We start from the raw sequence: 14222 nt of genomic DNA on the forward strand, positions 1-14222 counted from the left end.
CTTTATTTTTTTCTTGTGTGAAAAAACATAGGAGAATTTAAAAGTTTTCTTTAGAGTCCTGCAGGTTTTAACGAATGACTGATATTTGAAAAAAAAAGTTTATGCATAACTCTATGTGGGTTTCTTTTCTTTTTTTTTTCTTCTTTTTCTTGTATTTATGCTCGTGCTTAACACACGGGGGCGACAGAGGGCGTGAGAGAGCCTTTTTCCGCGTATGGAAACACACGAAGTAGAAATGACCGGGGGTAAACATGGCGTCTGCCTTGGACGATGATGAGATCTGCAATGATGATTTCTATTCCCTTCTTAATGTCCGCAGAGAGGTACGTGGTAAACTTACCAAGTCGATAATCATTTATACGGATGTATGCTTGGGGAACTCTTCATTTCTACTGCTGATAGTGTTAGCGGCGGCTTAATGGTTGAACTGTATCTGAACAGGTAGCTAGCTTATGACCCACGACATTGATTAAAGTGCAGTGACACCCAAGTTGGAAACCGAGTAAGACATTCCGTTGGTTGTTAGGTTAAAGTTTTGCTAGAGTAATTCTTGTTTTCCGTGTATAAGGTTGAATAGTTTTGTGTCGTTATATTACAGTGAAGCTAGCTGAAAAGCATGTCATCATGGATTGTGCTAACTTGCTAGTGCTACCAATGAAACTGTGAGCTCCAACATGAAGTTCAAGAGCCTTCATGGTAGATATGAAAGTTTATCCTCGATTCCAAAGAGCGTTTATTCATGTTTCATTAGTTATTTTTTTCTGACTAACTTGAATGTTATTCCATGTGGTTATGACATATGGTCACCGTGGTCTTTATAGTTAAAGATGGACTCATTGATGAAGCCATTCTTTAATTATTAGCTGATTTGTTTATTTTCATACAGGGCAGCATGAGGAGGTTCATTTTAAGTCGGTGGTTAACTAAAGTAGATTTAAAACTAAATGCCAACTGCACTGAAATCTCTATTTTTAAAAACTAAAACATGATTCATTCAAATAAATATAAATTATTGACCTCTGATTAAAGACCTCTGATCCACACAATAAGGGAAGATTTTATGTAATGCTCCAGTTGTCTAAAGCAGTAATTTGGGAAGGAGAAAGATTGATATTGAGTTAAAAGTTCTGCCGTGTTGCGATGGAGAAAATGAAATGTTCATGAATTAGACTTACTTGAAAACTTTTAACACTGCCAACATATTTTATGCCAGAAGTCTTCTTCCTAAAGGTGAAAGGTAATTGCAAAGGTTAGTAAGTGCAAAACAGCAGTATCACTTTATGTGATTAGTTGTTTTTTTTTATTTGCTATGGTTTGTATATAAATATCATAGGTTGCTTAAGCAATGATGTGTGTGATACCAACCAGTCAAGGCATGTTTGTTATCTGGCAGGAAAAAACGATCAGCATTTTCCCAGCCTAGGGCTCCACTTTTCTTTGGCATCTGACCAACCAAATTTAGTTATCAGTTTTGATATTTATGTATTTTGTTGTGACTTTAAATAAGAATAGCAGGAAATGTTGACAACTGTATATTGAGAGTTTTGATTAAGTACAACCTTCATTTAATTGAATTGCATTCTTTTTAAATCAGATGATACATGTAGTCTCCATGATAGTCAGTTGACTATAAATTTTGTGGAATCACCAAATATGAAGCAGAACCTCATGGAAAAGGATGCTCAAAGGTCTTTATTTTAAGTCTTTACAAAAACATTCTGAAAATTGGTCTTAGTAACTAGAGAAGAAAAGAAACAATGCATTTTGTTGATTGATGCAATTCGCTACATACGAGTGTCAAAGAGATGTAAACCATGAACGTGTAAAATTAGTTCTTTCTTTATTTTTTGCACTTACATTTTTTATTTTTTTATTTTTTGGTCTGCTTCAGGCAACCCAGGAGGAGCTGAAAGCAGCATACCGGCGCTTGTGCATGCTGTATCATCCAGACAAACATCGCGATCCTGAGCTAAAGAGACAGGCCGAAACGCTTTTTAACCTTGTACATGAAGCTTATGAAGGTAGGTCAACCTTCATTCATCTTTTACCCCAGCTCAGCTAAACAGAAGACAGTGAAGTCAACCTCCTAACACTCAGTAATGTTGATGAGTTCTCTGTTTTTGAAATCTGTATCCTTCTGTTTTTAGTACTTAGTGACCCACAAGCACGAGCAATCTATGATATCTATGGGAAGCGAGGGCTCGATGTCGAAGGATGGGAGGTGAGTATAATGAATATTGTGGAGGCAGAAAAGGCCAAGAAACTAATCTGAAAGCAACGTATGTTTTGTTCACAATGCATGCAGGAGAAGCCCTATGAGAAAACTGACAACTATTTTAAAATCCTCATACATATTTTAATAATGCTGCATGTTAAATGTCACGTATATTGGTTGCCACATGTAGACTTTTCCAAATTCCACACAACAAAAACTGTGGATTCCTGCTTGGAGCTTCCATCTAAAATGCAATTAAATCTTTTTACACAAGAAGAACTCATCTTCAGCCATAGTTTAATAACACTGCAGAATGTATTTTCACTTTAATTAAACTGCCTACAGAAGTAGGTTTGCATTGCAAACAAGGATAACTACCTTTTGGCAAAATCAAGACTGTGTAATTATTGAAAGGGTTTTGGTATGTGCTTTCTATTTCCAGTGTTTTACCTCTCTACATTTTTATAGTTATTAATAACGCTTACAAAGATGGTATAGTGGGAAAGTAAACCTTATATTGCTTGGTGATTTTTACATTATTTTATTTTAACAAATAATTATTGTTTGCACTCACTTTGTATTCCACTCCTGTTCTCTTCCTGCAGGTGGTGGAGAGGAAAAGAAGCCCTGCCGAGATTCGGGAGGAGTATGAGCGCCTTCAGAGGGAGCGAGAGGACAGACGGCTTCAGCAACGGACCAATCCAAAGGTACCTTAGTATAGTATAAGATGATGAGCCTGCCTTTAAGTGTTGTAAGTACTTCTGTGTGCAGCATCAATCTATGATCACTTTCCAGGGAACGATAAGTGTGGGCATTGATGCCACAGACCTCTTTGACCGGTATGAAGAGGACTTTGAGGATATGGTTGGAGGCATCCCACATGTAGAGATCAACAGGATGCAAATATCACAGTCTATAGAGGTACACGATTGACCTATTATTACCTGACTTTGTCTGTCAGAAAGGGGAATGATTGAGTTCATGTTCTGTGCGATCCTTTGCAGGCTCCACTCACTACAAAGGACACAGCTATTTTATCTGGCTCTTTGTCCACCCACAATGGGAACGGAGGCGGCACCATTAACTTGGCTTTAAGAAGAGTCACCTCAGCTAAAGGGTGGGGTGAGGTAGGACTCATCCTCTCTGTTTCCTGCTCTGTTTGTCACTAAACAGTTTTCTGCCTCTGTTGTAGAAAATATGTTGACATGTCTAGATGCTGAGTCCATTTTGCTGTCTTTGTTTACACAGGTAGAGTTGGGAGCCGGAGACACTCATGGACCCCTCTTTGGAATGAAGATATTTCGCAACTTAACACCTCGATGGTATCTTTAGTTAGATAAAAACTTGAAATTCGTGGTTTATTTTTAATGGCAGCAAGTGGAAAGGTATTTTATGTTTTGTTTTTTTTTCCCCTCAGTTTTGTAACAGCTCAGTGTGGGCTGCAGTTTTCTTCACGAGGTGTTCGGCCTGGGGTGACCACGGTGCTCGCTCGCCACCTCGACAAGAACACAATGGGCTATCTGCAGTGGCGCTGGGGAGTTAACTCCTCTATGAACACCAGCATAGTGAGGGACACAAAGAGCAGCCATTTTACCCTCGCAGTCCAGGTTATTAAACGTTTGATTAACCTTTTATTACTGTTGATCTAAAAAGTCTTTCCACCCTTGTAGAAATTCTCCCTTTGTTATATTTAGGGATTGATTATGTTAGAAGATTTACAATCATTGAAGTGACTTTGCAACTCATTTAGAGCAACATCCTGGTTGCATAAGCATGCATACCCTTTATTTTGGTTAAGTAGCTTTTGATTTCATTGCAGAACTTTTTTTTTTTAGATGCATTGGAGTCTACCAACATGACACATGTTGACTTTTCAATAAGAACAAGAAGATAACTTAAAAACCAGAATATGAAAGCATATTGGTTATCCACACTGGGAAAACGGCTAATATTTCGGTCTTGGATTATTATTATTTTTTTTTAAGCAATTTTGCTGATCTGGCTACAATTTTCTTGATCTGCTGTGTGTTTGGTCCCATTTTCCCATCATGTCCACATAGCCCACCAGTGAAGCCTAATTGGTAGATAGAGGTGACAAAAATATGGCCCCAGACTGTGTGATGGAACAGACAGTAAACTGGTTTTGGAGGTTTGAATAAGGCTTTATTGAGGCCCCACTTTCCACCTTAAGAGAAACCGTTTTTAAAGCATAATACCACCACTACCATGCTTAACCATTGATGGGGTTTTTTGGGAGGGTGGGGGGATTACAAGAGCTGTAATATCTTTCAGCATTACATACATTCAGCTATCTGCAGCAGAATGTAATACATTGTTCTACACGCTTTTTGGAAAGGCTAAGCGTGTGGTTGCTAAATTAATTTCCCCCTGTATGTTTATCTGTTTTGATTGGGTTTCCATCCTGCCACCCTACCCTGTAGCAGCAATAAATAAAGATAGCAATAGATTGTTGTCAATTGTGTTGTACAGCAGTTCTATATGCCAGAATTTCCGGTAGCTCCTTAAATTTTATTTTGAGTATCTTGGCAGCCAGTTTTCTTCTCGTCCTTGTCTCTAGTTCTCAGAATCATTACCCTTTTGCTGTTTTTCTTCTTCCCTTTTGTTTGTCTGTCTCCTCTGTGTTTCATGGTATGTTCATGGGCTTTGGCAAACCAGTGTCCAGACTGATGACATTGGGATATCTGTGATGCTTTGGAAGCTCCTGTCACTTGATTTGGCAATAGTGGAAGACACTTTAAATGATGGATTGTGTTTGCTGACTCCTATTTAACCGGAAGTTTAATACTATGCATCAGCATTGTTTCAGATATGTCCTTCAGATAGGTTTCTATTTGTATGAGTAATACTGAAATGTATAAATATATAATACTGAAATATATAAATATTTAAAATTAATGTATTTTTATTTTGCTTTTTTTTTTTTTTTTAATCACAACCACCAGTTTTTAGAGCTTTTATTTCCACTCTATTCCTCCTTTATCCACAATTTCCTGTTAAAGTTGTGCTAAAATGAAAATCTTCTCATTTCTTTTCCTCAGCTTGGCATTCCTCACACCTTCATGATGATGAGCTACCAGTACAAGTTTCAGGATGAAGACCAGACAAAGATTAAAGGCTCAGTAAAGTATGTTGTCAGAACTCACTACAGGGGATTTAATGCAGCTGTGAAATCATATGAAAGATGAGAAAAGATGGAAAACTGACACTGAAGTTAACTTTGTGGTGTAAAGGTTGTGTGTACCTTCTTGTAACATATTTCCAGCTGAATTGTGTGACTGCAGAACCTATAAGGTTAAGATTAATATGTTAATAGCATACGTTCCAGTTACCCACTACAATAGAAAGAATGTGGTTGCTGCTTTCAGCAGTTGGTTATGTTCTGCTGTGATGATACAAAAAGGTCACTATTTAATGCAACAGAAAACTGTAGAAGTCATCTTTAACAGCTTAGAAATTAAACCTTTTTAATCAAAGGTAAGTTAACAAGTCACATGACAATTAAATGTTTTTTTAAAGTCTGAAAAAATATAATTAATATGAAAATACGGATCTATCTGTATTCCTGCTTCTTTTATGTTGGCTTTAACTTTTCAGAAATAAGGCAACATAGCGAACAAGTTTTCAAATAAATAAACTGCTCAATTTCAGCCGCCAAATGGCAGGAGACCACTAGGTGGCGCTCAGTGAAGCTTATTTGTTTGTTCAGTGACTATTGGGATTATTATATCCTTCTCGATGCACATATTTTACTGTCATCAGACTCCATATGTCAAGGGTAAGTGTGAAAATATGTCAAACATTGGCTTGCTGTTTATCTACCTCTTGCTCCTCACTATCAGCATATCACCAGAGGCCTGAAACTTTTGTACACTGCTGATTAAAAACGAGCAGATTAGGGTTCTTCTTTCTGCCATCATTGCAAACTAAGCTTGAGTTCCTGTTATTCTTTTTAAATTCTAAACAAAAACATATTCATACTTTTATTTTCTTTCCTGTCCTGGTTAGCACACTGTGTATTAAAATGTGGGCAAGAGATACTCACCCTGAGCAACAACAGCCTTATATATAAACACAATTTTCTAAAATATATAATTCTGTATGTATAAGTTTTACTGAGATGTTAATTGCAAATAAGGTCTAATTTGTTGAGAGGGTAAACCTGACTGTTTGGAAATAAGTTGCTGTTTCTATGTTTGATAAGAGGCTGTTTTAATGCAGAGGAGCTACCAATGCATAGTGCTGATATGTGACTTTATTTTCTGTCTGTAATGTGACAGATCAGGTTTCTTTGGGACTGTGGTGGAGTACGGCGCTGAGAGGAAGATCAGTCGACACAGTGTGGTCGGGGCCACCGTCAGCGTCGGGGTGCCGCAGGGTGTCTCCCTCAAGATCAAGTCAGTGATGAACCCTGTTCTACTTCTATTTCCACAGATCTTTTTTACTTTTCTTATTTGTTTTTCCACCGTGCCATTACCATGTCACTTTAAGGAGTAAAGGCAAAATTCTGTTAATATGTAAAAACATCCGTTTGTCTGTATGTGTATAAGTTACCTATTTAGGACCTTTCTGAGTATATTTACTAACCTTCTGAGGACATTTCGGGACCAAAGGCTGGTCCTGATGTGTTTGACCCTGATTTTTAATGTTAAAAAGTCAGTTTAAAGGTATCATTTGGATTAAGTTTACGTGAGGACTGTTCCCACTGATGGGTGTATTGATTGTGATTATACTGTAAGGCATGGGTGTCAAACTGGTGCCAAGCAATAGCACACCAGACTCCATTCATCTCATCAAGTCATCATGTTAGGACTGGACTCACTTGATAAGATGACTGGAGTCTGGTGTGCTATTGCTTGGTTGGAAAGAAAACCTGCAGCCACGCGGCCCTTTCTGGAACCAGTTTCACATCCCTGCTGTAAGGGAAATAAGTATTTAAACACCCTGCTATTTTGCAAGTTCCCCCATTTAGAAATAATGGAGGGGTCTGAAATTGTCATCATAAGTCCATGCCTACTGTGAAAGACGTAGTCTTAAAAAAATAAATAAATAAATCACAATGTATGATGGTTAACAATTTGTATGATACAGCTGTAAATAAGTATTTGAACATTTGAGAAAATCGATGTTAATATTTGATACAGTACAGTAAATGTTTGCAATTACAGACGTTTGCTGTAGTTTTTCACCAGGTTTGCACACACTGCAGGAGGGATTTTGGCCCACTCCTCCACACAGATCTTCTCTAGATCATTCAAGTTTCTGGGCTGTTGCTGAAAAAAAAAAAAAAAAACAGAGTTTGAGCTCCCTCCAAACATTCTCTATTGGGTTTAGGTCTGGCGACTCGCTAGGCCACACCAGAACCTTGATATGATTCTTCCAGAGCCACTCCTTGGTTATCTTGGCTGGATGCTTTGGGTCATTGTTATGTTGGAAGCCTCAACCCTTCTTCTATGCTCTGAGGGAAGCAGGTTGTTCCTCAAAATCTCACAATACATGGCCCTGGTCATCCTCTCCATAATACAGTGCAGTCGCCCTGTCCCATGTGCAGAAAAACGGTAACCTTGGAAACGGTGGTCCCAGCTCTTTTCAGGTCATTGACCAGCTCCTCCCATGTGGTTCTGGGCAGAATTCTCACTTTTGTTAGGATCATTGAGACCCCACAAGGTGAGGTCTTGCATTGAGCCCTAGTCCGAGGGAGATTTACAGTCATGTTGAGCTTCTTTGATTTTCTAATGATTGCTCCGACAGTAGACCTTTTTTCACCAAGCTGCTTGGCAATTTACCCGTAGCCCTTTCCAGCCTAGTGGAGGTGTACAATTTTGTCTCTAGTGTTTTTTGACAGCTCTTTGTTCTAGGCCATGTTAGTAGTTGGATTCTTACTGATTGTATGGAGGGAACAGGTGTCTTTATGCAGCTCACGACCTCAAACAGGTGCATCTAATTTAGGATAATAAATGGAGTAGGATGGACATTTTGAAGGCAGACTAACAGGTCTTTGAGGGTCAGAATTCTAGATGATAGACAGGTGTTCAAATACATATTTGCAGCTGTATCATACAAATGTGACCCTGCCTATGAAAACCCAGCTAAAGTCATTTTTTGGTGAATCTCAACTTAATGTATAAAACCATTCTACACAATGTTAAGAATGGTTTTATACATCAAGTTGAGATCCACCAAAAAATGACTTTAGCTGGGTTTTCATAGGCAGGGTCACAAATGTTTGTGATTTCTGGATTTTTTCTTTTTCAGACCCCTCCATGATTTCTAAGTGGGAGAACTTGCAAAGTAGAAGGGTTTTCAAATACTTGTTTTCCTCACTCTATCTGATTATTACTAAATTATTCGATCCTAAGAATGTTTATTTGTATATGACCTTCCAACAGTGAAAAATTGTTTAAAATCGTTGTTACAGGGTTGATATTTCATTTCCTTCCTCCATCTTTTGTAGCTTTATACAGTCTTCAATGTAAAATATGAAAGAATTCTCTGTCTACAGACTAAACAGAGCCAGCCAGACGTATTTCTTCCCTATTCACCTCACTGACCAACTGCTGCCAAGTGCGGTGTTCTACGCCACAGTTGGACCTCTGGTTTTCTACCTCGCCATGCAGCAGCTTATCATTCGACCCTACATGCGGGCCCAAAAGGAGCAGTAAGAAACCTTCTTCTTTGTCTCGGATGCTTCATACAAGCAATCTTGTTGGAAAGGTCTCTCTTTCATTATTATGGATGGATTTTATGACCTAATTTTATTTCTTCATCATTCTTTTTTTTTTTTTTTTTTATTCAGGGAGTTGGAGAAGCAGAGAGAGAGCTCAGCCTCTAATATAGCCAAGAAGAAACAGGAAGCAGAGGCTGCTGTGAGTGCTTGACAGATTTATAGGTGGTTGTGGTGCCAGCCCAACGTTATACTTGGGCTGGCCCCCCGAGCATGATGTTACAAACTCATGGGCTTTGAGATTAGAGATGTCTATAAATGTGTCTGACTGTTGTGAAATATTTTGCCTATCAAACAGTAGGCTGAAAGGCTGAGATTGAACTAGATAACATCCAAATGAAAAATAATGGAATTTATTGGCTGCATCCATACATTTGGAAAAATATGTGTCTGACTTGTTTTTCTCTACCTCTGAAGGTTTTGCTCATGCAGGAGTCTGTCCGCAGGATCATTGAAGCAGAGGAGTCTAGAATGGGTGAGAACAGTTGGATTTAAGCAGGGATTTAGGCCTTTGAATTTGATTTAAAGACGATTTTTAAATTGACTCTATTTATGAAGTTAAGTTTGATTTTTCTTGGTATGATTTTTTTTTTTTTTTTTACTGGCTCTTTGTTTCAGAACATTTCTTACATTTGGTGGCGCTGTTATTCAGACCTATGGCACTCATACTGTATCATCCTCAGTAGGGCTGAACAAGTTGACCAAAAATCGAAGTTATGATTATTTTTTTACCAAAATTGCGATTTTAATTTAAATTTTCCTTTGCACTAACCCCGAGCTATTAGAACTTTTACCCCAGGCTTTCAGTTTTTGAAAGCTTGCTTACCCAGAGTCCATTGTTGCAAAGCTTTAACATAATCTTTGGGTGAAAGGGTATTTAATTGAGCTTGCATGCATTGATCTACATGCTAGCTGCAACTCTCTCTACCTCTCTGTGTCATGAAAAAAACCCACTTCAAGTGTTTTACCACAGCTTGAAGGTCTGGATTGAGAAATTAAGTGTCTTACTGTTGTTAAATTGTGTAATTAAAAATTTGTGCCTCTGCAATTTGAAAATTGCGATTATATTGCAAATGCATTTAATCGCCCAGCCCTTATCTGCCTCGTCTGTTCCTGTTTGGCTGTGACGCCGTCCTGGAGAGAAATATCAGCTGTGCTGCTTCCATCAACAACTTTGTTTATAAATGTTGAAGATCGGCCTGTTTTCCAGTGTAGTCCTGTTTACACATTTTAGTATAACTTCTCAGCTTTTAGTTCTTTTTCCTGTACAGGGATAAAAGGCGTTTCTACATTTACGTAAACAATAATTAACTTATGTCCAGTCTTTCTTGTTCCACTTGGTAGTTTAAACTAACATAGTTTGCGTGTCATCCAGCTTTATCATCAGTTGTTTGTGATGATTGTCCTAAAATGTATTGCTTCTCTGAGATGGAGTCAGAGAGAAACAATCTGTGCACTATTTTATGTTCTGCATCATATGTCTGCCTCATGAATGACTGCAGAGACAGCTCTGTTTAATGTTTAGTTGGTCTCAACTTCTAAATAATGAAGAGATGAAGTGTAGGATATTGCCCTAACATGTTTAAAAACTTTACTGAACTGTATGTAAATAACAAAAGTAAATAAAACTGCAATGAGATCCAAGTAACGGTTCTTGCTGTTCTGGGATCCTTTATCTCAGAATGTTGTTAGTTAATTTTGTTTGCTAATTGTTCTCTAGAAAGCATCATGTAATATCTGTTTTAATGTCACTGCTTATTCTTTAATCAGGTCTCATCATCCTCAACGCTTGGTACGGCAAATTTGTGACTGACAATAGCAGAAAGCATGAGAGGGCGAAGGTCATCGATGTGACCGTGCCGCTTCAGTGTCTGGTGAAAGACTCCAAACTCATTCTCACTGAGGCTGCAAAGGTAAGAACTGTGTTCCAAACCAGGGGCCAGAAGTCTGTGCTGCAAATTAGGTTCAACAGCTTCTGTTTTTCAGTGTTTACTGGTGCAGCTGATGGTGCATTGCTTTAATTTGTCCTTCCAGTCAGGGCTCCCTGGCTTCTACGACCCCTGTGTGGGAGAAGAGAAAAGCCTGAAGGTGCTGTATCAGTTCCGCGGAGTCATGCATCAAGTCCTGTCAGGAGACACGGAACCACTCAGGATACCAAAGCAATGTAAGTTTGCTGGATCGTGCAACATCTGGCAAAAACGTTTATAACCACTGAACTTCATGAACAACTGCAAGCTTAAATATATTTTTATCTGATAGACCATCACATGGCAACGCATAAACAAGGAATGAAAGAAAGTACATTTTAAAAATGTTTAATAGATATAAATCTAAGATGTTTGTCTCACATTAAAGGATTTTTTTTATCTACTTTCTTCTTCCACATCTTTACACTTAATTTCTTTTAAGAATTTGCACCGATTCTCAGTTGGACTTTGGCTTGACTTTGACTGGGCAATTCTAATATTACTGTGCTGTGATCAAAACCATTCCCCAATCGTTTTTTGGCTGAAGGATTCTTTATGCTTGCCGCACGTACAATCTGCACAGAAAACAAGCTGCCCGTCACCATTTCTGCATCATTTATACTCTGTGTGGCTTTTTCCCCATTCCGGCTGACTCCACAAGGAGAGCTGACAACACATTTTTTTTCCCCAAGAGATTTTACACAATCTGTTGACAGTGGTGATATTTAATGGCTAAATCTCAGGATCTCTAGATGTTTACATATGGGTTGTGGGAGCCAAAACGTACTACTTTTTGCCGCAAAGACGCATTAAGCGTAAACCAAGCTTAACAGGTTTTCAATTGGGGTTAACAGTGAATTTTGCCACATCTGTTTTTTTATCACGACTGACCACCTCAGAATACATCCTACCAGCCTGATGGTGCCACCGCTACTGTGTTATGAGAGAAATATGCTTAGGGTGTGTGAAGTCTGTTAGAAATTGGAGACTGAGACACAGCAGACTGCCAAGAACAAAGCTTCCTTTTAATTTAAACACTTGCAAATGTAGAGTTCACAGAATCTTTCAGTGTGCTCTGACTTGAATGGTTCATTCCCCCTCTACATATAGATCATGCGTAGAAGAGGTTACAAAACATTAACAGAAACTCTTTTTGATCTCAACAGAGCAAAGAATCCTCTTCAACGTGTTTGCTGTTCCCTTAAGCCAAGCATTTCTACTTTTCAAATAGAGAAAAGCTGAAAGCTTTAGATATTTCTACTCAACTTTTTTTCTGTCATGAGCCTGTTGTTAATTTTCTCTTCTTGTTTTACAGCTCACAGGATTGATACAGACACATAGGAGTGCTTGTTCTGACCAAAAAAGGACTCAACTCTAGACTGTTGGACAGAAGATGGAGAGACCTATGTTTTAGATTCGACTTTGAAATCAATCTTTGTTACAGAGAAATTATTAATTTACCTGTTTGTTTTTTTTGTTTTGTTTTCAAACCAGGATGCATAGACAGAGTCTTGGCCTGCTAATGTGACAAAAATCAGCTGCTGTCATCTTAAATCTGGGATCTGCTCTCTGCATCAGTTTGTTTTTGGGAAAGGCTGGTAATTTTAGACAGAGTTCTATGTACTGTATTAAACATAAACTGCAGTGCCTGTTGGATTGAGGACATGAAAGTATCTCTGTTTATTTGCCATATTAAAATCTCTCCCTCTCATTTTGTTTACACTAAAGTCTTTTTTTTTAATGTAATGTTTGTGGTTTTGATATTTCATTTGCAGAAACTGAAGTCTAGATTCCTATTACTGAGACCAAAGGTTTTAGTCAGAGTTTTGGACCCACACCTCTTGTGTAACTTCCTTGTGTAACTAGCCACTCGTGATTCTCAAAGCGAAAATGTATGTTTTACAGTTGAATCAACAGCCATATGGTTTGCAACAAATGGACGGTTGCTTATTCAATGTATGTCTTAGAAAGTATCATGAAAAACACTTGTAAGCAGAGGGGGAAAAAAAGAAGCAATGTTGCACCAAAACCAGCAGATGAGACAGCTCACCAAACCATCAGGGATTTTTTAATTCGAACCTTCACACTGGACCTCAGGAAACTCTGTGCCTCTAAGCTTACCCAGATTCAAGAAACCTAATTTTCAAACAAAATTGTACTTTCTTTACATAAATTAGACTAAACCACTACACAACAATCTAATGTACTCTTTAGGTTATACAAGATGCTGCTAAGTTACCTACCATTTAAGTGTGGTTTAACACAAGGGAAGCAACAGTTGCAGGCTGTGTTTATGCGGTCGCTCTGCTGGAACTCTTGAACCCTGTGAACTTCCCCCCAAACACAGACTCGTCTAAAGGACTGTTCATCCATGTTACTAGTCCATTCTTTTCAGTTTTGCATTCACTTAGTAAATGATTCTGTGAAAGAGTTTATTTTTCAGGATATCCTCCATAGCCTTCATGAACTACCTCCCATGTATTTTATTTCTGTTCATTGTAATATTTAATATATCAGTTACAATTAGGTTTTTTTGTTTGGTCATCATACACGTCTATCAGATAATTATTGAGATGAGACGGGCGGGGGATGCCCGAATGAGGTATTCATTATCCGTTTTTCCTTATCGGCACAAGTTCAGTCAGAAATTTCTCACAACCTTTAATTTATATATAATCTGTTTTGAGGTTAACTGGATAAGTTTAAAAAAAACGCAAGAAAATATCAAAATAACCCAGTTTTTCTATAGACATCTCTAATGTCTGCAAGTATTACATTATACTATAATACTAAATGTTATAGCATTATTGTTTGTGCTATGTTCTTACCTTTGCTGTTGGACCACATATATTTGCCAGTGTAGGGTTTGTGATCTCAAATTAAGAGCTTTGTGTACTCACAGTGAATTACTGAATACCTTCATACATGAACAAAATAGAAAAATAACCTTTTATTTGCCCACCCCCCACGGCACCAGAGAAAACAGTAGACACAAAAAAAGTAAATTTTCTATTTATTTTATTTTCTTTTAAGTGCTTCAATTTGTGAAACAGCAGATTTCAAAGCATGACATAAAACGTCTAACCTTTGGCAAAGTTCTAACAGAAGAGACAGAGAACAGACATCCCAAGTTCCAAAAACTAATTTCAGGGAGATGGTTATCCCCACCCAGGGAAAAATGGACCTGCACCGTGCCCCATACATACACACTTAAGGCCAGCAACTTTTCAACAACTGTTTATTAGCTAACAGTAATTTCTTAAACACAAAACAGAACAGTATTGGTCTTTTCTTTTCA

General features: G+C 38.0%; 1 protein-coding gene across 1 annotated transcript; it reads left to right on the plus strand.

The window, feature by feature from the left end:
• Positions 1–187: 187 nt before the first annotated feature.
• Positions 188–12637, plus strand: dnajc11 (DnaJ heat shock protein family (Hsp40) member C11). Its single transcript, XM_015373440.1, has 16 exons — positions 188–323; positions 1892–2021; positions 2148–2221; positions 2821–2922; positions 3011–3136; positions 3220–3342; positions 3464–3537; positions 3633–3822; positions 5275–5360; positions 6514–6630; positions 8736–8891; positions 9030–9099; positions 9375–9432; positions 10728–10870; positions 10992–11121; positions 12240–12637. Exons 1-16 carry the CDS (start codon positions 252–254, stop codon positions 12263–12265), a joined length of 1677 nt encoding a protein of 558 aa, XP_015228926.1. The 5' UTR covers positions 188–251; the 3' UTR covers positions 12266–12637.
• The last annotated feature ends 1585 nt before the right edge of the window (positions 12638–14222 follow it).

This window comes from Cyprinodon variegatus, unplaced genomic scaffold (genome assembly GCF_000732505.1).
Source record: "Cyprinodon variegatus isolate N-32 unplaced genomic scaffold, C_variegatus-1.0 Scaffold87, whole genome shotgun sequence".
Lineage (NCBI taxonomy): Eukaryota > Metazoa > Chordata > Actinopteri > Cyprinodontiformes > Cyprinodontidae > Cyprinodon > Cyprinodon variegatus.